Source organism: Solanum verrucosum, unplaced genomic scaffold (assembly GCF_900185275.1).
Source record: "Solanum verrucosum unplaced genomic scaffold, falcon-dt-bn FXZP01000128.1, whole genome shotgun sequence".
Classification (NCBI taxonomy): Eukaryota; Viridiplantae; Streptophyta; class Magnoliopsida; order Solanales; family Solanaceae; genus Solanum; species Solanum verrucosum.
The window spans coordinates 1101699-1125622 of NW_026020327.1; the positions used below are offsets into that span (position 1 = coordinate 1101699).

Below are 23924 nucleotides of genomic sequence, written 5' to 3' on the forward strand. Positions count from 1 at the left end.
AATGATTTAATAAAATACCAATCTCCTCTTTATTAGCTACTACTTAACTTTCAAGAAAGACAAATTAATTTATAACAATCATATAAACTACCTATTTCTTAATGAGGCCTTCAGCAGCTTTTGACATTATTATAAGATCGAATTGTTTCCTACTTCTATCTAACATTTCAGGCGTTGTCTTGCTACCAAGTACATTCTGACAATCACTCACAAATTTGGGACACTTTGAAAGGTCATTTTCCAAGCCATTATAATCCTTGTTAGCTAATGATTTGGCAGCATCTTGGAGAACGGTTATCAACAATCCATAACTGCTGTCACAAATAGCATACAAGTCTTGGGTCTCTTTGTCTTTTGCGGCTGCTTTAGCTGCCTCTATGAAAGCACGGTTGTTATTAGCATTTTGTAATGATTGAGCAATGGCAGCTCGTGTTACTTCTTCAGGAACATATGGATGAGCTAAAATTTGTCTAAAAGTGTTTAAGCAAAATGGAGGATCTTGTACTTGTCTACATATACCTGCTATCAATGCCTCGTCTGCACTAGTGTCACATAAAGAGGTTTGAAAGTTGAAAATATTTGCAACAAGTACTAAAGGAAGAAAATATGAAGTAAAAAAAGAAGCCATTTTAATTTCTTCAATAATTGTTACTCTGATTTTTGAAGTGGATGCAAGTGAATATACCTATATATAGGGATGACATTGGAGCAAAATAGGAATAAACATAAAGTTTATTACCTTGTTATTTACCTCAAGTATCTATGACATATATAGAAATAATGTTATGGTATTTCCTTCTTCAGCTTCCAATCATATATAAAAATAATGTTAAATTTTGGTATATTTCTTCCCAACTAATTAAGTTATTTCCTCATATGTACATTCCCTTATTACCCATTTACCTTATGGTAGCGAAACAAATTTAGTAAAAGCATAATAATTATTAATAAAATTATTTTGAGTTCTTTTCCAAAAATATACTTTTATTTTAGGTATATCCCCTCTATACTATTTTAGTTGGATTTTATTATAAATAAACTATTCATTTTAGCAAATTAAAAGATATTTTTCTTCCAATATTATCTTTATCACTTAAAAGTTATATAAATTAATAATAGTCCAACTTAAATTTTCAAAACATATTTAATCTAGTCAAAGGGACACAGAATTTGGTCAAACATGTAATTCATTGGTATCATTTGATGTATAAATCTAGTCAAAGGGACATAAAATTTGGGCTATGAACTTGAGTTCACTAGCAAACCATTTTCAAAGAGACCTTCAAGAAAATGGTTTACCAAGAGTTGAAATCTGTTTTTTTTTTCTAAGTCAATAGTCAAAAATACATTTAATATATTTTTATTTGTATTTTTAGTTTTATGTGTATAAAGTTTTTATCTGAACTATCACCATATATTTTATCGAATAGCATCTCAACTTGTTCATTTTCTGTACTTGCACCATTGTTAGGTTGAAAAAGTGAACGACTAATATTTAAAGTAAGTTTCAAAAAACATTTGATAATAGTTTAATTAGAAAACTCATATATCTAAAAGGTCAAATATAAAATTCAATAGTTTAGAATATTTTAAATATATTTTTTACCGTTTACTGTCCATTTTTACACACTATTCCTAGTAATATCATCTCTAAATGAATGGTATCTTGCATTAGAGTTTGGATGTAATGACCCTAAAGGTCATTTTTGGAAATTTTCAAAAAATGATCATTTTACCCCTCCCGATAGTTGCCCCGAGTCCTAATTGTTGTATTTTCGAAGTTTGGTTTGAAGGAAAATTGATGAAAAGTTGAGTTTTTAAGAGTTAAAGTTTGGTTAAAAGTGTTATTTCGAGTCATTTGGAGTTTCGAGACTTGAATCGGATTTTCGTCGATTCCAGCAGTTTTAGAATGTCGAAATGGGTCTATGAGGATTCACGGAGTCGAATTTGGAGTTAAAACGAAGATTTGAGGTCCTAAGTTGCTAAAATTGTGAAATTTTGATCAAAAGTTGACTTTGGTCAACAAACGAGGTTCCGATGCTCGAAATGGAATTTCGAGGGCACCGTTGGATTCAGGGGGTGATTCTAAGTCTAGAATGAGTCTTGGTTGAATTTTTAGAGGCCCCGAGTGCGTTTCGAGTTTTTGAGCATAAAGTTAGTTTCTTGACGCCTTATCGGATACCGGGTCAAGGAGACCTCGAATTCAAATTCCGACGATTTCATTGAGTCCGAAATGTCATTTTCAAGCTAGTAGCATATTTGGTTTGTGTTCGGAAGTGCCAAATGAGTTTTGGGTGAGTTTTTAAGCTTCTTGGATGCTTTGACACTATTTCAGCAAATTGTGGCAACTAAAGGGTTCATTATTAGTTTTAAAGGTCGAAAAATCTTTCCGAAGGTTCTAAAATTTTGAGCATGAATTATAAGACTTATCTGCAAATTTTGGTGCATTTTCGCTAACCCGAGATTGGACTTTTATCGTAAATAAGAAATAATTGTTTACCGAGTAGAAATGATATTTGACTGGGCAAACGAGCATGAAATTGAGCTCCGATTGAATGAGTAGGTCCGTATCATTATTTAAGACATTTACAAAAAAGAATCGGGTCATTTCACTATCGTATGAGGAAATTACGGCCTTTTTAGTGAAAGATTAACTGCTGTTTTTCTGGTGCATAACAGCCATGTACTGTTATAAAAATCTCAGATTGTGTTCATTTGGTATTTTGAGCATATCGGGAGTTCTAGAGATCGGAATGGAGTGATTCTTACGGGTTTCTTCTTGAATTAATATGAGGGTTAGTATTCAATCTTCAATTCGACATTTTCTCATAATTTCTTTATTTGGTTTTTTTTCCTATCCGTAAATCTCTTGGGAAAAATTGGGGTTTTATCGATTTGGACTCCCTTTTTGATGAAAAAGGTATATTTACGATCCTTATGTTATGGGTAAACTGATTTAAACATAAAATTATTGATTCATCGATTATTTTCATCATATTAACCGCGTACAATTTGAACTTTCCCGGTAAAGTTAAAGTTTGATAAATTGAGAATTTCAAGGTCGATCTTAACTCCGTTTTTGATGAAATTTCATATTTGAACTTATCTAAGCATGGGTAAGATGTTTTTCAAGAGATATTTCATTTTCGAGTCGGGGTTTCGGATCCGAATATTTTAGGCTTCTTCAAGAACGTGAATTTTCTTTCAAATTGAGTTTGTGAATGGATTTCAACTCCGTTTTCAAATTGGTTTTCACCATTAGCTTCCAAATACTTTAAGGATCATTTTACATAAAAATTTCCAGATTTGGGTATCGTTTTCCGGTATGAGACTTTTGGACCGTTTTGCCCTTTTTCCCTAAATTTCTTGATTTTGGTGTCATTGGACTCGAATTGTGATTGTGAATAATTGTTTGAATAGATTATCGTGATCCGGATTATACTCGGAAAGGAAAGGCTCAAGTCAAGTAACTTTTGGAGTTCGTTTTAAGGCAAGTGGCTTCCAAACTTTATAAAACCCTTAGACTACGCATGACTACTTTCCTAATTGTGTTGGGGAGTAATGGGGATTGATGATGGGTTTTATTTGTTGATTGAAATTGTTGTAAATGAAAGATGGGGAATAAAACGAGCTAAATGTGTTATATGTGACTTGAATTTGTTGAATAAGTCATGTGATAACTGATATTGAGGGGATAGAAGAGCATGAGTAGGCTATGATTGATACAGACATTGATGTTGAGACAGATGATGTGTAATACTATGATGCGGTCGTGATATGGTTGTGATTGAGACAGATGATGTGTAATATTATGATGTGGTTGTGATATGGTTATGATTGAGACATGTGATGTGTAATACTATGATGTGGTCGTGATATGGTTGTGATTGAGACAGATGATGTGTAATACTATGATGTGATCGTGATATGATTGTGATTGATGACATGTGCATATTCATTATTCATCCCATGTGTGAACTATCTGTTGCATGAGTTCTGAGACACTGATATGAGGATGGATGGATATGAGACACAGTTGAGACTAGCTCCGGCTAGCGATTTGGATGCCGATGGGATCTGGTTCCGGCGGTGATACATGGTCCATGTGTGGCCTCTATGGGTTCTGATTTGAGTATTCAGTGCGGACTGATTACGTCAACAGATGTGTATCGTAGGACAGACATGCATCACGACTACATGACATCATTATTGCATTTTGCATCGCATTTGCGTTATCTTTGTCTGTGATGTGTGGATTGTATAGGTTTACCTTTTTTATGTGGAATTTGATCTACTTGCTCTTATTTGTTGATCTGAGGTTGATGAGGATATATTGTTGGTTCTGGCTGTTGAATATGATCTGTTTAGTATAGGTTGGTTGGTTTGCTGCTAGATTGAAGTTTCGGTGGTTCGGTTGGGATTGAAAGGAGTTGTTTGTAACTACTAGTTTTGCTTAGTTTAGAGTTACTTGCGAGTACCTGTGGTTTTCGGTACTCACCCTTGCTTCTACACAATTGTGTAGGTTGACAGCTCTCTCTCAGATTCGGCTTAGTATTTTCTTTAGCAGATTGAGCTTCGGGACATACTTGAGAGGTAGCGGTTCATTCCATACGTGCCCTTGAGTTATCTTTACTTTCAGTTTTGTTCTATTCGAGAACTATACTCTGAGACTTGTATTTTTTTTATTCGAATTCTGTATTTAGAGGTTTGTACATGTGACAACCAAATTCTGGGTATTGTTGAGTCTTAATTAAAGTCTTCCGCTTATTTATTATCTTTATTTTCGTATTTCTACTTCTCTATCGTTGTGGTTGGGTTAGGCTGACGTGTCCGGTGGGAAATGGACACGTGCCATCACATTCGGATTTGGGGTGTGACATTGGAATTATGAACAATAATTTTATATAATTAACTAGCGAATATAATTATTTTGATGAATCAATCTAATATGTAACTTACCTCTATTATATTAAAATTACTTTTTTTTTTAAAAAATAAAAATTGATTTGAGACCAGTTTAAATGAAAGCAATATGAATACCAAGTGGGGTAAATCAAATGAGTACAAACAATATGTACGTATTCAATATTGCTCATAAAAAATTTCTTATTTTCCATTTTAGAATAAACACCATTTATATAGTTATATTTTTTTAAGGTATAATATATAAATATATTTTATAACTTGACCTTATAATATTTATACTCTCTAATTTTGGATGTGCACAAGTAAAAATTTAAATTTGTATAAAACTGGACAAAATAGATATATATATTCGTCTTATGTGACATCAAACATGACAATTTGTGTCATACATGATGTCTTATGTATTATGCCACATAGAATACATGTCTCTACTTGTTAAATTTTATAAAAGTTTAAATATTTATTTGTCTACACCCATAGTTGAAAGTCAGTTGAAACCAAGTTAGAAAAATATATTTATGTACAAAATAACAATATGCTCAGTATAATTTTATGATTAGGGACTTGAAAGAGTAAAGCGTAATATTATCCCATCAAAAAATAAAAACATTGTTTTCGATAGATGCTCGACTTAATTTTGGCAAACATATATAGTACTACCACTAAGTCCACTCTGTTAAATCTAATCAGACGGCCACAATCCACCCAAGAAATTGTTTACAAATACACACTCCCACACTTTATAATTTCTCATTCCAATTTTGAAAAACCTCCAAAACTGAAAAACCGTTTTCCGATGGCTAACCGCCTTACTCTCTTTCTCATCCTCTCCATTACCGCCGTCTCCACCGCCGCCGTCGATTCCGCCACCAATACCACCGCCACCGTTGATATCGTCTCCACCGCCGTCCACTCCAGAAAACCGGCGAAAAACACCGCCCGCACGAAATACTCCATTTCCCCATATGAACTGAACAGCCTTCTGAGTGTCTTAAGGTACAGCGGTTACCCTCTTTTTAGCAACGCAATCGACACCTCCGATATCCAATTCCAAATTCTCACCGGTCACACCACACTCGCCGACTCTTCATCGGTGGCGGCGGGATCATTCACTATCTTCGCACCGAGAGATCATTTCCTGTATACTCTCGATATGGCTTCCAATGCTGATGCTTACGTGGCGGCACTCCGATCCCACGTCATCCCTTCTCGCCGACTCACAATCACTGAACTCCGCAACCTTACTTCTCCATACCTCGATACCCTTCTTCCCCATTACAGTATTTTGGTGGAAACGAGTAGGGGCGACGACGATATTGTCACTATTGATGGGGTTCGGGTTTCGGATCCGAATCTTTTTGTCGGGTCGAGATTTGTTGTTCATGGGTTAGATGGGATTCTTCTGACTGGATTTAACATGTATGAGGACACTCTGAGCCAGATGGGAAAAGGGTTTTTTGCACCGGAGAAAGTGGAGCCCTTCGCTCATAAATCTGGCCGGCATTCTGCGTCGGCGGTGAAGAATGGGGGGTTTTCTAGAGTAATGAGGAAGCATCGGAAACTGCAGTATCGCCGGATTTGGAAGAGTAATTACAATGTCCGGCGTAATGGCGGAGAAGATGATTTCTAGGGGCATTACTATAAATCTCAAGTTTCTTCTGGGGTAAAATTGTCTTTTTCCGAGGAATTTCAATATTGAACAGAAATAGAAAATAGTCAGAAATTGTATTTTCTCTTTTACGTGAATATATTCACAAATTGTGAAATATCAATGAAAATGAAAAATAATTGTTCTGTAAATTTCCATTTTGGAGATGAGAAATTACTCTATTCTTTCACTTTATTTTTGTTGTTTCATATAATTTTCCACCATACTTTTTTAAGCATTAATATTAATAAATAATTCTTTAATTTCAACTTATCACAAAATTTTAAAAACACGTTAATACATTATATGACATGTTTTTCATTTAAGTTACACAATTTAAAAATCTTTTTTTAGTGTGTATAATCACGTTAAGAAACATAAAATGAAACGGAGGAATATAGAACTCGGATAAGAAAATTGGATAAATTGTAGTGTGATATTATTTCAATTTATGTGATATACTTTCTTTTTTAGTTCCCTCCATGAAAAATAAAATCATCTTTCTAAAATCTCCTTTTAAGCTTTATGAATTTATTTATTATAGTCACACAAATGGTCATAAATTATTTTGAAATCAAAAAAATCAAGAGTCCTATTTTTTTTTCTTTAACCTTTATGGCAACTTGGCAAGTCGTCACATAAACTTGTCATAAAATAAGTATTTTTCTGTCTCAAATTATTTATCGTGATATTTAAAAATAGTGTGTCTAAAATTATTTATCATTTTATAAATGCACAACAAACTTACTTGTTTTTTATATTTTATTTTTAGTAGTAACTGTTCTTAAAATATAAATGGGGATAAACTTGTCAAATACCCATTCTAAATAATGTTATCCGAAAGAAAATGTAAAAGAGAAACACGACACAGATCAAGGGATTAAATAATTTTACTCTATAAATTATACCATGACCAGATCATAAGGAAATTGTGCACTATAAACTCAAAGCATCAAACATATATGTCAAAGTTTAATATATTCTTCCATAATATTCGTGTTACATAACAACTTTAAAAAACCCTTTTTATTTTTGCAACATTAAAATTAATTAATCTACTTATGGAGCCAAATTAGGAGTTGAAGGAGACTCACTAGCATCACAATATCCATGTAAAATATCACCTTCTTCAGAAGTAAAACCAAGAGAACTAAGCATAGATGGCCAACATTGACGTTCAATAATTCTTATAGCACCACAACAATTTTGACCTAGATAGGTTTCACCATTAACGAAGAAAAGCACGATTTCCCCCGTACATGCTTGGAGCTCGAATAATGAATCCCAACATTCCGATGAGTCTTCTTCTTCATTTTGTAATTTTAAACGTGTCATAAGTGTAGTAGTATGACCAATACTACTAAATGTGGTTAAAGGTCGAGCTTGAAGAATATTAATCCATGAAACTAGGGTAAGTAATAGTACAATTTTGAAGATCATTAGAGTACTATTCATCATGTTGTTAATTAGCAAAAAAAATAGTGGGATTTGTGTGATTAATTGTATAAGAAAAACTATGGAGGACGTGTGGGATTATATAGTGCTATAGGGATTTATGATAGGAAGGTGAAGAGTTAATATTATGTGGGAAATTAATGAAATACATGAGAGGTTTAATTTTTGTATAACCGATATATTATGTGGGAAGTTAATCAAATATATGATTAGTGGTCCAATTAAACGTTAGCATCTCAAGGGTTTTTATAAGTTTCGATAGTACTTCTTCTGTTTTATATTACTTGACTCATGTTGACTTGACACACCCTTTAAGAAATATTTAATTAAAGGTTTATTTTACAAAACTAACTTTATTAATAATGTTTTGAAACTTTAAATTTGACTATTACAATTACTTTATGTAGCTATAATAATCCAAATGTTATAATCAAGTTAAAACTAATCAGTATCCAAATGTTCAAAACGTACACTCAGTACAATGTATGAGCTTAATTACAAGAAACGCCCAAATAATTGAAGGTAAAGCTTGTGGATTTTTTTAAAATTAAATGTGAATTTTACTAAACTAACTTTATTAATGATAATTTGAAACTCTAAATTTGACTATTACTATTTTATGTAGCTATTTAATAATACGGATAAATTGAGAAAAATATAACATAATTCTAATGATTATATAAATTGAACAAGCAAATTGAAATGACTATTTTTAGTATGAATGTCAAGTAATATGAAATGGATGGAGTAAAACATAAGTCCACCCTCATTGTCTTGGGGAGGTCTTATTATTGGACGGATCCAATATTATGATATAGGTTGCATTATTATAACTATATCTCAATCTCAAACTCGTTCGAAATTTTCATTTTGTCTATCCATTAAAATAGCACGTGTCCATTCAACATTACCACTTCGCTACTTCTCAAACATTTCTTACAACTATACATAGTTGGATTTAGAAGAATAAGATCTATACAACCCTTATCTTTATTTTATAAGATAAGTTATCACCAACAACTATGGTCAGATAGTTCTTGCTTATGGGTAGTAAATATTGTAAACTTTATGGATAGGAAAATTGTTTTTATATGTTATTAAATTTTTTTTGTGACTTGATAGATAATTTGACAAGTCAATAAATTTTTGTCTATATTTCTGAATATGATCAACCAACATGTTAACTAATCAATTAAAATAAATTGAATCAAATTTTGTTCTTTTTTCTAAGTTGCTTCGATATGATATGAAGGAAGTTCAGAAATTAACTTTCTCTTTATAAAGATAACTAATAAAAGACGGGACAAACTCATAAGTTTGAATTCGATCTAGAATTGAATTGAAACTCAACTTGTAAAAATGAAAGCCTATATAAAATTTTATTTTTCTAATTCACTAACAAAATATAATTAAAATATTATATATATATATATATGTGTATATATATATTGTCTATTATGTTGATGTGTGAATATACATCATAAATATCCCTCAATTTATGAAAAATTTCTTAGTGTAATTTTGGATTTAAATTTTTTTACTTCCAAGTAAATTATCACCTTAACTAAATAGATTTTTATTTTTTAGGTGATGTTATATAAAAGTGGCAAAATCAATTGAGAGGTGGCCCCAAAATAAAAGAGGCAAGACCTCGGCTGCCATAACCAGAAGGATACTCTTTAGTGGGATAGCGTATTAAAAGTGACAAAGTAGTTTGTTAATTAGGTAGGAGTCCTCCAACTTTTAAATATTAGGTAGAAGTGACAAATATATAATTAACATTAATGAAATTAAAAAATCTTTCCTCAACAGCCCCAAACTTTTAACTTTTACACTTTTACCCTATATTTTTTACCTCAAAATACCTAAAATTTCACTAAAATATATGAGAAGAAATTTTTCTCACCTGCAGCGTCTTCAACACGAGCTTGAAGGACAACTACCAAATCTTCAACGAGGCTGAAGTATGCTTCTCAATTCCCTTCTTCTTCTTCTTTTTCTTCATCTTCATCATTCTTAATTTGTAAGCATATATGTGGTTTATGAGAAGATCTATCAAGAAAATTTTGTGAAAATGGATACCAAAATTTTTTGAACTTTTTGCATTGCATTGGTTCCGTTTTATCTTGAAATTAACTCAAAAGAGAATTATTGATAAGTATAAAAATTACTTTGTGTCCATTCTTCAGCTAGGTTTATTAAATCTAATTTGATTATTTCAGCCAACAACTTTCGTAGTTGTCTAGACAACTGCTGAAGTTGTTTGTAGAAATAAATAAACATCTCTGTCAGATATAGAAATTGTCTAACAACAGTCTGTAGCTATCGGACGATTATAGAAGTTGTCCCAACAACTACTGCAGTTGTTTGACAGTTGTGTTCAGTTGTTGGTCAACGGATTAGTTTTTAGGACAAGTAATATAATTGTGGACAAAGTATTAATTGTTGAAATAAATAATTGAAGAATTATAACAGTCTCCAAAGCTACTAAACTTTTATGCCAATTGTTGATAGTTGTGAGGTAACTAAATAGATGTAAAACAAGCAATCAATGTTCTTTTGCAATTTTGCAGTTCTTTGATGAATGTCTTACCTGTGATGTCTCCAGGTATTGTTTCCCTCTATGGAAGACCATATAATAATAGGAGTTGATTTACATGGTGAATGGGTGGAGAATCCTACTCGTTATACTTGGCGTTCGAAGGGCCGAGAGACAGTACCGATAAAGATAAGCGAGAATGTTACGTACGATGAATTGGTTGACATCATTGTTTCTAGGTTTGAATTAGATTGTGATAAAAATGATCTCTCTATTAGTTACATGCTTGGCTTTATTGAAAAGCAAAAAGGAGCTCCTTCTAGGATAAGAAACGATCTTGATTTGCGATTTTTTTTGGATGATCAAAGTAGGCCAATTTTAAGGATATCTGTGGTTGAGAAGATTATAGAGACTACAAATTCAGTTGTAAATGATGAAGAGCATTCTGTTACAATGGATATTCCTATAAATGAGGAAGCTTCACTACATTCGATATCAACACAAGGTAGCCGCTACACAGATGATGACGGCACAGATTTTTATAAGGGTAAAATTTTCAAGGACAAGCAAGAATTAACTAAATTGTTGAAGCTTGCTTCCGTGAAGAAAGATCAAACATTCAAAGCTGTGAAGAGTTCTAAAGATGTGTATTGTGCTAGATGTGTAGATCAGAATTGTGATTGGTGGTTGCGAGCTACAAAACTTAAAAGTTGTAATAGATTTGAAATTACAAAGTATCGCAACATTCACTCATGTGGGGCACAACACCTTACAAGTCATCATTCACATGCCTCAGCAGATGTCATTGCAGAATACATACAACCTAATTACTTGAATGGAAAAGGTCCCTCCACAAAAGACATAAAAAATATAGTGCAAGCAGATTTGGGCTGCAAGATTAGTTACTGGAAGTGTTGGAAAAGCAGTGAGATAGCAAATGCTATGATAAGAGGGACACCGGAGCACGGATATGCAGTTCTAGATGGTTATCGTCATATGCTTATGACTATAAATGAAGGAAGCAAGACATCGTTAAAGCTTGATGACAAGGGAAGGTTCAAATATTTTTTTGCATCTTATGGAGCTTGGATTAGGGGGTTTGTGCATATGAGAAAAGTTTTAGCCGTTGATGGAACATTCTTAAGAGGTCGTTACGATGGAGTTTTGTTGTCTGCTGTCGCACAGGATACAGAAAATCATGTTTTTCCTGTTGCATTTTGTGTAGTAGATAAGGAATGTGATGCCGCATATGAGTACTTTTTTGAGAAATTGTTGGACATAGTCCCTGATACTTCAGAGTTGTGCATTATTTCTGATAGGCATCCAAGCATAGAAAAAACACTATCAAAATTTTACTCTGAAGCATACCATGGATGTTGCACGAGGCATCTTGGTGAAAATGCCCGTAAAAATTTTCATTGTGGAACTTTTCTTGGACATTATTACCATGCAACAAAAGCATATCGGAGAGATGTGTTCCATGACCATTTTGAACAAATTCGAATTATCAATGCGGAGGTCGCTGATTATCTTGAGAATGTTGGGTTTCACAAATGGAGTAGAGCATATTTTCCAGGAAACAGGTAAACTTTCTTACTAGTTCAAACATAAATATTGCAGGTCTCTAACAATTATTGTAGTTGTTGAAATAATTAGTATAGTTGTTCGAACAATTATTGTAGTTGTTGGGACAATTATTATAATCGTTGGAACAATTATTATAGTTATTGGACAACTTTCATAGTTGTTTCAACAGCTGCAGAAGTTGTGCGACATTAGAAACAGTTCTTTTCAAAACTACAATAGTTATTAAAAATCTGCAATAGTTTGTATTTTAATTTTTGATATTTTTGAATTTTTATATTTCAGATATGATGTATTGACCTCAAATATTGCTGAGTCTGTTAATGCAATGTTCAATGAAGCAAGAGAATATCCCATTATTGCCTTGTTCAATGATATAAGCAAGAAATGGTCGGAAAAATTTCATGAGAGAAGAATGGCATACGCCAAGTTAAAAACCACCTTCGTTCCTTCAGCTGAAACTAAAATAATGGCTAATAAGAATCTGGGAAATAAATTATTGGTCCATCAAATTGATGAAGACACCTTCAGCGTCACCGCGGACAATGGAATCGCAATGGTCCATCTTCGAAGTAAAATATGTTCGTGTCGAGAGTTTGACTTGGATAAGATACCCTGTCAACATGCTATGGCTGCGCTCAGACACAAATTTGGAGATGAATATGGCAAGATGATTTATGAGTACTCTTCTCCGTATTATAAGATAGAGTCATATATACTTGCATATGCAGATCCAATCTATCCAGTGCCAACTGAAGAATTTTGGAATCTTCCTCTGGAAATTTTAGAGAGAGTAATACCTCCACCTGAAAAGAAAACTAAACTGGGAAGGAAGCGGCTGAAACGAGTACCTACTATAGGAGAAGTGGTTTCAAAGAAAAGAAATAAATGCTCTCTATGTAAAAGATTTGGCCACAAAAAAACTTCATGTCCTACGAGATCGAATGAAGTTGCAGGAACAAGTAATGGTGTAGTTTCATGAGTTATTATCGTATGCATAACATGTATTTACAGATGCTATGATTAGTTCAAACAATTATGTAGTTAAGATTTTTATTAGATGTATACCAACAACTTCAAAAGTTGTTGGACAACGGATACAGTTGAAGGGGTCAAGTTTTTCAATTAACTGCACATTATTAAACAACTGCTTTAGTTTTTCCAACAACTTTTTAATTGTCCAACGTCTTCTCACAGTTGTCCAACAACTTCGCATAGTTGTCTAACAACTCTAATAGTTGTTGGGACAATTTTTATAATTATTAAAATTACTTCGCATTGATATTGAAGATCAATAGAGTTATTTTGTGAATTATTAAGTATAAACTAAGTCGTTTAACAATAATTGAAGATCGAACGAGTTATTTTGTGAATTATTAAGTATAAACTAAGTCGTTTAACAATAATTGAAGATCGATCGAGTTGTTTTGTGAATTATTAGTATAAACTAAGTCGTTTAGTAAAAATTAAAGATCAATCGAGTTATTTTGTGAATTATTAAGTATAAACTAAGTAATTTAATAACAATTGAAGATCGATCGAGTTATTTTGTGAATTATTAAGTATAAACTAAGTAATTTAACAATAATTGAAGATCGATCGAGTTATTTTGTGAATTATTAAGTATAAACTAAGTCGTTTAACAATAATTGAAGATCGATTGAGTTATTTTGTGAATTATTAGTATAAACTAAGTCGTTTAGTAAAAATTAAAGATCAATCGAGTTATTTTGTGAATTATTAAGTATAAACTAAGTCGTTTAGTAAAAATTAAAGATCAATCGAGTTATTTTGTGAATTATTAAGTATAAACTAAGTAATTTAACAATAATTGAAGATCGATCGAGTTATTTTGTGAATTATTAAGTATAAACTAAGTCGTTTAACAATAATTAAAGATCGATCGAGTTATTTTATGAATTATTAGTATAAACTAAGTCGTTGAACAATAATTGAAGATCGATCGAGTTATTTTGTGAATTATTAGTATAAACTAAGTCGTTTAGTAAAAATTAAAGATCAACCGAGTTATTTTGTGAATTATTAAGTATAAACTAAGTAATTTAACAATAATTGAAGATCGATTGAGTTATTTTGTGGATTATTAAGTATAAACTAAGTCGTTTAGTAAAAATTAAAAATCGATCGAGTTATTTTGTGGATTATTAAGTATAAACTAAGTCGTTTAGTAAAAATTAAAGATCGATCAAGTTATTTTGTGAATTATTAAGTATAAACTACGTAATTTTGTGCAAAACAACTAAAGAATTAGAGGAACAACTAAACCAGTTGCAGGAACAACTAAACTAGTTGTAGAAACAATTGAACCAGTTGTACGAACAACTGAAGTAGTTGTAGGAACAATTGAACCAGTTGTACGAACAACTGAAGCACTTACAGGGACGATTGAAGCAGTTGTAGAGACAATAAAAGTAGTAATTAATAACAAAAACACAAAATACTGAAATAATTACATAAAAAACTAACACAATAATTTCATTGATCCAAATGTTTTGTCAATGAAGTGCAAAAATCAACTTTGTACACAACTACTCTCTCAAGGAATTAATTCCTTCTCAAGCACAGCAACAACATATTTCATCCTAAAATTATCCACCTCATTGTCATTAAGGCAACTCATATCTATCCCAATAAGCAAGTGATCAATAAAAACACAGGCATATGGTCCACATGCCGCATGAGAATTGTTACTTGGCACATTCTTTAGACGCTCATATGACCATGCATCATTCAAAAAAAATTCAGACAAATGATTGAACATCCCGCTCTGCTTGAGTAGTTTGGGCCACAATTCGAGAATGGGCTGAATCAATGTAAGAAAAGTTGGCTCATCACACATATGAATATTGCAATCATAAACTTGAATCAAGCCCTTCTCCATCAAAAATTCAAGTGCAATAAAGTGTGTATTCTTTATGTTCATCACGGTGTAAATTCTTTTTGCTCCATTCCACTTTCGGCCATATGGATAGGGAATTTCACCCTTACAGTACTTGAGTATGTCACCGTCCATCTCAAACGATGTGAGTGCCTCATGCATTGGTGGAGCACCATCCACTAAACTCTTCTCTCTCAAGTTGTTGTACTGATCATACAAGGTGTTGTAGAAATTTAGATCTAAAATAAGATCTGTTTGGTCATAGTGCTTGGGATACCAAATCTGTCTCTTGCGCATAAGGGACAAGATCTCATCAACATGCTGCCAAAATAAAGTTGAGAGTCAATTCAATATCAATAAATTATTGTATAAATTAAAAATATAGTAGTATTTACCTTGCACTCGAACAAAAAATATGGATCAGTTATGCTCACCAAGTCCTGATAATTAAATCTACCATTCAAATACATTTTTCTTTCCTCTTCCTTTTTGCTAATGAAGACACTAAAAATCTCTCTTTTCTCCACATCAAGAGGTTTGTACAAATTCACTTCCAATCTACTCTTCATTGCATTTTTGGCTTTGGAAATCATGGCCAACCTTCTTTTTAACGCAGGAGTATAAGGAGATTTTCTTGCATAGCTCGGATATATAGTCCTCTTTGATTGCTGCCCATCTAACTTTGTTGACAAAGATTTTACTTCATTCAAAATAGTTTCATACTTATCACAACATGTTTCACATTTACAGCAACAATCAATATTGAAGGCATTCACATTTGTTGTTTTTATCACACCAGGGGTATCTTCTCCCCTACCAAGATTAGCTAAATATGATTCATCTCTTCCTACTCCACCAAAAGATCTACAAGTATCTAAAGCAATCTGGCCATCACCATCTCTCTCAACTCCATAATTTCTCGCAACACTATTCTCTCCACCAGTTATCTCAAGACGTTCTTCAACAACAGTTATATTAAGTTTTATAGCTGTTACAAGTGCCAACTCTTCTTTTAAAGCATCAATTTTTGGATCCGAACTATCTTCATATGACTCAATATCTTGAACATAAATTTGTTCCTTCTCTATGTTTGTTGGAAAAAGAAAAGGGTGAACAACCTGATTTTGCATCTGCATTTAAAAAAAAAAGTTATTCATAATTTAAAAACAACTGAATCAGTTGTCCAATTACAACTTCAGTAATATGTGATTGTGGAAATCACTTTATTGTTGTTGGACAACTAAAGTAGTTGTGGAAACAAGTTTAGTTGTCTTATAATACAGTAGTATTTCAATATTGCATAACACAATTAATATTATATAGATATATAATATTTTTGAAATAACTAATTTAGTTGTACAATAATAGCTAAGTTGTATGTTTACAACTTTTACTGTTGTTGGACAACTTGAATAGTTGACGGAACAACAAGTTCAGTTGTCCAATAATTACACTACTTGTTTAACTTTTGCATAACACAACTACTAATATTATGTAGATATAATCTTACTTGTTCTTTTGTCTGATAAATAGGATCAATATTTGTCTTGTAAGCAGGTGTTCCAGCCATCCATTTAATCATTCTTGGAATTGATTTTTCAGGTGAAGAATCCTTGGCCAATCGTTGAAGTGCCGGAATAGCTTCAAACGCCCAAGCCTACAATATAATATTAAAAATAGCTTAGTATAGATAATAAAGTCAAATAATAATTTAACTAAAAATTATAAAATAAAAACATCAATTTAATTACTTACGGCGAACGCCCACGGACATCCATGAAGATTATACTGAGATTTGGTTGAATCTAGCTCTTTCAAAAGATAGCTAATGATAAGATCAAAGCTAACTCGACCCCATGGATATGAATTGAACACACTTTTTTTGGAAGCCATCTTTAGCCAATGAGTTTCTATCTTCTTTTCTGCACTTTTTGAACACATTACACAATGCAAAAACCAAACCATACTAATAGCAAACTTTTGCTTTTTGGTTAAGCATGGATCACTTATCTTTTCTATGAGTACAGCAGCATTTGCAGATTGACCCACCAGATCAACCAAAATTTCACCTTCTTTTCCAATTTTCGCTAATTGTTGACTTAGAGGAGGTAGGGAATGACACCGAAGTCCAGTCATAATAGCGAATTCATTAATGCCAAAACAAAGAGGCAAACCATTATAATCAATCCAAACCTCTTTCTTCTTTTCAGAAAATATACGACGAAGACAAAGGCCATGTACTAACTTCATTGGAAGTTGTACTGCTACAGATTGATCCAACTTCAAAAAGTGACCAAAACAAGATTTTTTAAAATCATTTTCAATTTTTTGTGCGATTAAAATCTTTCTAAACTCAACAAATTGAGCTCCAAAACCAACTCTTGCATTGATGCTTGAATCATAAGACCCAGACACACTCAAGTGGGTCTTAAACTTATACTTATCATTGGAAATGATTTTAACATAATTTGGAGAGGATTCAATACCTTCTTCTTCTTTTTCATCCGATTGTTCACTTTCACTTTCTTCACTTTGTTCCTCTCTACCTGATTCATTTCCATGACTCTCACCATCTTTTTTCTCTTCACTTGAATTTTCGTTGCTATTTTCATCACTTTTTTCTTCACCTGATAGGTCACTGTTATTCTTACTATTTTTTTCATCACTTTTTTCTTCTCCAGCTGGTTGTCCACCGATACTTTGAAGTGTTGTTGTACCTCTTTTTCTAGCAGCAGTTAAGCTCTCAACATTTTCTTTAGCATTTGGATTGGATGAAGATGTTCCAGTTCTCTTCCTCTTATATTGAAGCATTATAACTACACTAAAATAGTTAAAAGTTAGTAAATAGTAAGAAATTAACTGAATATGATCAACAAAAAAGGAGCAATAGTGGTACATTATAGATCAATAATTAAATTATTTGTCCTACAACTAATCAGTTGACCAACAATTAAACACAATTGTCTAACAACTGCAGTAGTTGTTGGGACAACTTCTGAATCGTCGGACAACTACAGGAAGTTGTTGGACAATTTCTGTATTAACAAAAATATAAAGTTATTTCTATAAACAACTTCAGTAGTTGTCCAAACAACTACTTAAGTTGTTGGCTGAAACAACTAAATTGAATTCACTAAACCCAGCTGAAGAATGGACACAAAATATTTTTTATACTTATCAAAAATGCTCTTTTGAGTTAATTTCAAGTTCAAACGGAATAAATATAATGTAAAAATAAAAAAAACATATAATAGCAAGATGAGGGATGATGATGATTTTCTTCTTTATTAAACCCTAATCTTATCCTTTGAAATAGAAAAGAGAAGAAAATTTACCTTGTATTCTAGCTACTGATTGAAAAGAAAAACACAACAAACTCAAAGAAGATTTGATGATTTTGAAGATGATGAAGAAATTTTTTTTTTGAAAAAAAAAGTCCCGTTCTTGGAGAATCTGTAACTTCAGTTTTGAAAAGAAAATTGAATAAGTTAAAAGGTTTTCTCCATTCTTAATATGCTTCACAATTTAAAATAAAGCCTCCTAAGTTTTAAAAAATACTAATTTGGTCCAATATATTAATTAAGAGTTAATTAAATTGAGGAAGAGATGAAGAGGCCCCACTTGTCCCTTTTTTTTAATTGGAGACTTGTGAGGTATTCTTACCTCATTTTTCCCTCTTTAGGCCTTTTCAAGCTCTGTTTCTCCATAAAGCAACAAACTTTTGCTAAACTTTGAGGTCAGTACATGCTTAGCTTGTTTTTTGTTTTTTTTGAATTTCGGGTTCTTTTTTGCTGCTTATTTCTTTTCCAACCCTAAGCTATTTGTTTTATGTGTGATCACTTGGTGTCTGTTCAATGCTGGTTCAATATTGTGTGTTTTTGTTCTTGGACATGGTTAATCTTTGAAAAGTAGCAAACCCCATTTCGTTTTTCACGTGGGTTTGGGATTTATTGGTCCTTGGTTGGTGATTCTTGAAAAAAATCTGTTCTTTGTAGCTGAGTTGTACTGAGAATTTTTTTGAAGGTTAGTTTAGCTTTGGAGTAAGCAAAATTATGTCTGTGTTTCACTTGGGATTGTGGTTTGATGCTGTTTTTTGAATTGTTTATATGGTCATCAGGAGCTAATTGCTGGAAAAATGTCTTCTTTATGTCTGATGTTCTTAGTTACAGTCATTTCGGTTCGGGTCCTACATTATAACAGAACTTAGGAGGATTATGTTTGCTCATGACTCTTTAGCGTAAAATAATTGTTTCTCTGTGGCATCAGGATGGATACAGATATTCATGTATTTAGTTTGTGGGAAAAGCACGTTGTTTCTCGGGAGAAGGGTCATCGTGTTGTGCACTACTACTTGAAGGATACCTCAGGGGAGTAAGTCCAAGGCACATACTATATGTTGTCTCAGAGGATTATTTGGATGCTTTTGGGCACACAAGTACCATGAATTCCGACACAAAGTGGCGTGCAAGAAAAGAGGTAGTGGAATGGCTGGCGTATTTGATTTCAAAGCATCATTGATCACCATCTATTTCAAGTATGTATAATAATGTTGCAGCCTACGATTTTAGTTACATGAGATTTGCAATATTTATTGGCGTACATGTACATCAAATGCTCTCATTTCTAGTATTTAGCATTTCCCGAAGAAGTTGATCATAGATTATTGGCTACTGGTTACACCCGATCAATCTAGAGATGACAGATGTCTTATGATCATGTCTAAAAGCAACAATGTTCAAGTACTGTGAATGTCCAAACTTTATCAATTTGATAGGTTAATATCAGTCTCACTTTTTGTGAACTATTCATCAGCTACTGTACTTTGCTAATCTAATTTGAAGATGAAAAATCCTTTTTTGATGAGTTTGTAGATGAAAGATCTTATGCTTTGAAAGGAAAGAAACTAAGTTATGTTGCGATTATTCTTTCTATAAAGGAGCCTCCCCCGTGGATTTTTTGGGGAGGGAGCAGTGGAGATGGTGAAAAGTTATTTCCAGTTCCATTTTAATTTTGTGATTTTTGTTCCTCACTTCAGTTTTCCCGGCACAAGCTGAATTTAGTTGTGCATCTGGATTTAAACTAGAGTGCCGAGTGGTGTACTGATGGTCGTTCTTTGAATCCCGGAGATGGATAATCCTTGTTTGAAGAATAAATGGGAACTTATCCTCCTAAGTAATTACTTCAGGATGCTTTGTTTTTGCAAGGAAGTATACTTTGTGTTTCTTGTTCTGACCACAGTCGCATGTATTTTGTTGTACTTGAAAAATGTGCAACACACAAGTTTGTGGTTTAGTATAATATTTTTTGAGAATGAGGCCTTTTTCTTTGGCTGTTTCGAACGTTATGAGTCGGTCAATCCTAAAGCCTAAATCACTATGTGATTCAAACTTCAACTGTTCCATTTAATTGTTGAAGCACATAACAACTTAGTATAGAACAATAGTTATGACCAATCTCATGACGTCTTAGCATTAGTTACCAGTATATATTAAAGTAGACTTTACAAAATCCCAACCAAGCTTAGGCTACTTCTTCATAAGGATCCTAACATATCAACTAGTGATTCAGCCTCCTCAACATAGCTTTCTTTATACCAAAAATGAAACAAAAATATACAATTCATCTTGATTTTCTGCACAAAATCATATTTGTCTTCAAAAGCTCCACAGTTCCTCTACTTCCAAATAGTCCACCATAACAAGTAGGGACAAGTTTGCACCAATTTTTCTGACTAACTGTCCGTCAGATTCCAGCATTTCAGTAAATAAACACTTGTTGCTGGCATCAAGCAACTGATTCCTACCATGTTCAAGAATAGTTGCCATAATTTCCCGGTAACAACACAATGAATGAATAAGTGTCTTTTATTTTCCCTAGCAGCTCCGCACAAAAAGCATCTAGAACATGGTTGAAATTCTCTTCTTTGAAGTTTGTCCCGTGTGACTATAACTTATGATCTGCTTACATATATTGACTGGTCCGTTCTCCCATCACCCTGTTTTCTCATCACATTTGCTTGATTTATAGGAATGGATTCCTTCCTACAAAGTTGCAGTCTCTGATTAATTGGGCATGAGATGCACTAGACGCCTCACAGTTCTGCCCAGCCTCAAGAGGGTTCTTCTGACTATTCTTTTGAACTAGGAGCTGCAGTTGATGCTTGGTGGTCTGACAGGTGGTGGGAAGGTGTTGTTGCTGGATTTGATGTCACTGAAAGTGGTCATCTTCAGGTTTACTTCCCTGGTAAGAAATAACAGTCCCCAAAAACTAAAAAGTTCTAATAGAAATTAAAGGAGAATTCTTGCTTATCGGTTGATGTATAGCAAATTCGCATAAGTATAACTCAGCCAATGGATGCAAAATTGGAGTCTCTAATTATTTTAAATTCTTACTTGAACTCATATGTCTAAGCTCAGCATTGTCATAAATTGACTTTCTAACTCAGCAGTGGAAACAGTTTTAAACAGTAGTCCTAGTTTCTGGCTAATTTGTTGTCTTGGATTTTTAATGATTAATGTTGGACATGCCTGATGCACCAAGGTGTTTTTTTATCTCAATAACAGGCGAGAACATATTATTGGAGATTCAAAGGAAGAACATGAGGACTTCAAGAGACTGGGTCGATGAAAAATGGGTTGAAGTTAAGGGGAAGATAGATATAAAGTCGTTCATAAGCTCTAGTTTAAATGATGTATCCAAGTGCAGTATCAAAGAACCTGACAACTGCAAAAAGCAGATGGCTCTCAAGCTTGTGTCACCTGAAGACAACAAAATGGCGTCAACTTGTAAACACTCAGCGGAGAAGCAAGATACTGATGTCCTTAAACTGAAAAAGCGACGGTGTATTGATTGTATTGCAGGTAACAAGAACTGATTTCAGACAATTCTACAAGTTATAATGCTGGCGTCTAGCAGTCGTTAGTTCATTTCGATAATGGTGAAATCCTTTTGGCACTGTGAGTAAATTTTGACTTGTAAGTAACTTTCAACGGTGCTTGATTTGTCTTTTGTAAATGTATAGGTCTTTGACTGCATAACATGGAAAATAAATCTTTTTTTGATAATGGTAACTGTATATTCGCACCAAAAAGCCCATCAGGTAAAAGCTGACAGGGTGGGATTTACAACCCTAGAGGGTATACTTCAGACCAAAGTCTAGATAGAAACTTTACAATTGTCCTATGAACTCAACTAAGCTATCTATCTCCCTCACTATATCTTGTTTACACCAAAATTACAAAAAACTTGCACTCTTCATCTTGATCTTCTGAAGGCTGCTAGCTTTCCCATCATGGCTTCTTTCGTTTCTTTTGTTCTATAATGTCCACCAAACACTTGCAGGAATACTTCTCCACCAATCTTCTTGTGATCCTCTTCTCCCCACTCCTTCCCAACTTTGCAGCATATCGAATGAGGTCCTTGGCATTACCCAGCTTATCCCAAATATACAGAAGAACATGTTCCATAGATTTGCAGCTGTTTTGCAATGCATGAATAAATGACTATTTGTCTCTGCCTCTTGCTCACACATAAAACACCTTGAGCAAATTTGGATATCTCTTCTCTGTAGTACTTCGTGGGTTAAATAGGCTCTCTTGATTAACAACCAGATGAAGCATGAGACTTTATGTGGTATTTTAACTTTCCAAACCAGTTTCCATGGCCATTTTGTTGTCATCCCCTTGCTATGCAGCTTCCAGATTGGCAAATCAGGGCCTAAAGTTGTCCCTGGAAAGGCATTTAGGGTATGGAGCAAGTCTGCTACTCTGTTGATTTCTCAATCATTTAGTGCCCTCCTAAAAATCAAGTTCCACCCTTGAGGACTCCATACTTGTGCCACCTTATCCATCTGTTGTGAGCTCAAGATGAATAGGTCTAGAAATTTAGTCTTCAGATCCTCTTCCCCAATCCATAGTTCATTCCAAAAACTTGTCTATTCCCCATAACCAATTTTGTACTTCAGTTTGTTAGTGAAAGAGACCCACAATCTTCTAATTGTTTTCCACACAGAGCATCCAAAGGTACCAGTCACCTCCTCAGTAATCCAGCTATTCTGAAGCCCATATTTTTTGAGATGAATCTCCTCCATAGTGCCATATCTTCACAACAAAATCTCCATAACCATTTCTTCAGTAAACTTTCATCCTGTGTACTTAACTTCTTTATGCCAGCCAGCCATGTTGTTTGGAAAAGACATCTTATAGATCCATAAGCAACATTCTTTTTTTTTATCCCTCCCTAGGAGCTCCCACCTTTTCGCTCCCTTCGTGACTCAAACTCGCAACCTCAGGGTTGGAAGTGGAGGGTGCTTACCATCTGAGCGCACTCTTTTGGTTATACTATATGTATAAGTTTTAGAAATTGGCCAAGAAGTTGGCATGCTCTTGTATTGTACACTCTCTTATTGGTTATGCATAATTGTCTTAACTTTATGAAGTTTCCTCTGAGTATGTGTTTGCTATGTTACTCCGACTCTACAAAAATGTTGCCCCACCCGTTTTTCAAACTCTTTTTTCTTGAAAATCTATTACCACTTTTTTAAAAATAAAATAAAAGATGAATAAATTGTTCCAACATTTAATTCAAATAATAGGATCACTCTTTGTTGTCCTTTCTATGTCACGGTTGTCACTTCCCATAGGAAATACTTGTTGATATACTCAGGAAATTACCTGTGCAGACTCTTCTTCATTTCAAATTTGTCACAAGACTTTGGAAATCATTGATCTTCGAGTCTTACTTTAAAAGATGAAGCATCTCAAATATGCTAAGAATGACCAAAATTCCCAAAAATTTCTTATTTCCCAGAAGTGCTACAAGGATTGTATATTTTCATTCTATTGTTGTCTTGTAGTCGGTTCAACTGGTTGATG

General features: G+C 33.3%; 4 protein-coding genes across 4 annotated transcripts; 3 read left to right on the forward strand and 1 right to left on the reverse strand.

Annotated features, from left to right (window-relative positions):
• Positions 1 to 91: 91 nt before the first annotated feature.
• LOC125835703 (uncharacterized) lies at positions 92 to 628 on the reverse strand. Its single transcript, XM_049514810.1, has one exon. The coding sequence runs from the start codon at positions 626 to 628 to the stop codon at positions 92 to 94; it is 537 nt and encodes a 178-aa protein (XP_049370767.1).
• Positions 629 to 5704: 5076 nt separating this feature from the next.
• LOC125835889 (uncharacterized) lies at positions 5705 to 6556 on the forward strand. Its single transcript, XM_049514986.1, has one exon. The coding sequence runs from the start codon at positions 5723 to 5725 to the stop codon at positions 6554 to 6556; it is 834 nt and encodes a 277-aa protein (XP_049370943.1). The 5' UTR covers positions 5705 to 5722.
• A 3970-nt stretch (positions 6557 to 10526) lies between these two features.
• Positions 10527 to 13134, forward strand: LOC125835704 (uncharacterized). Its single transcript, XM_049514811.1, has 3 exons — positions 10527 to 10550; positions 10638 to 12151; positions 12438 to 13134. The coding sequence occupies exons 1-3, from the start codon at positions 10527 to 10529 to the stop codon at positions 13132 to 13134; spliced, it is 2235 nt and encodes a 744-aa protein (XP_049370768.1).
• A 7821-nt stretch (positions 13135 to 20955) lies between these two features.
• Positions 20956 to 21958, forward strand: LOC125835705 (uncharacterized). The gene is made up of 3 exons (XM_049514812.1): positions 20956 to 20979; positions 21138 to 21294; positions 21615 to 21958. The coding sequence occupies exons 1-3, from the start codon at positions 20956 to 20958 to the stop codon at positions 21923 to 21925; spliced, it is 492 nt and encodes a 163-aa protein (XP_049370769.1). The 3' UTR covers positions 21926 to 21958.
• The last annotated feature ends 1966 nt before the right edge of the window (positions 21959 to 23924 follow it).

Coding starts and splice junctions, on each gene's coding strand:
- LOC125835703 (XM_049514810.1), bottom strand. CDS start 628: ATGGCTTCTTTTTTTACTTCATATTTTCTTCCTTTAGTACTTGTTGCA.
- LOC125835889 (XM_049514986.1), top strand. CDS start 5,723: ATGGCTAACCGCCTTACTCTCTTTCTCATCCTCTCCATTACCGCCGTC.
- LOC125835704 (XM_049514811.1), top strand. CDS start 10,527: ATGCCAATTGTTGATAGTTGTGAG. Junction 10,551..10,637: donor CAATTGTTGATAGTTGTGAG/GTAACTAAATAG, acceptor TGATGTCTCCAG/GTATTGTTTCCCTCTATGGA. Junction 12,152..12,437: donor GCATATTTTCCAGGAAACAG/GTAAACTTTCTT, acceptor TTTATATTTCAG/ATATGATGTATTGACCTCAA.
- LOC125835705 (XM_049514812.1), top strand. CDS start 20,956: ATGGTTGAAATTCTCTTCTTTGAA. Junction 20,980..21,137: donor TTGAAATTCTCTTCTTTGAA/GTTTGTCCCGTG, acceptor GAGATGCACTAG/ACGCCTCACAGTTCTGCCCA. Junction 21,295..21,614: donor TCTTCAGGTTTACTTCCCTG/GTAAGAAATAAC, acceptor TCTCAATAACAG/GCGAGAACATATTATTGGAG.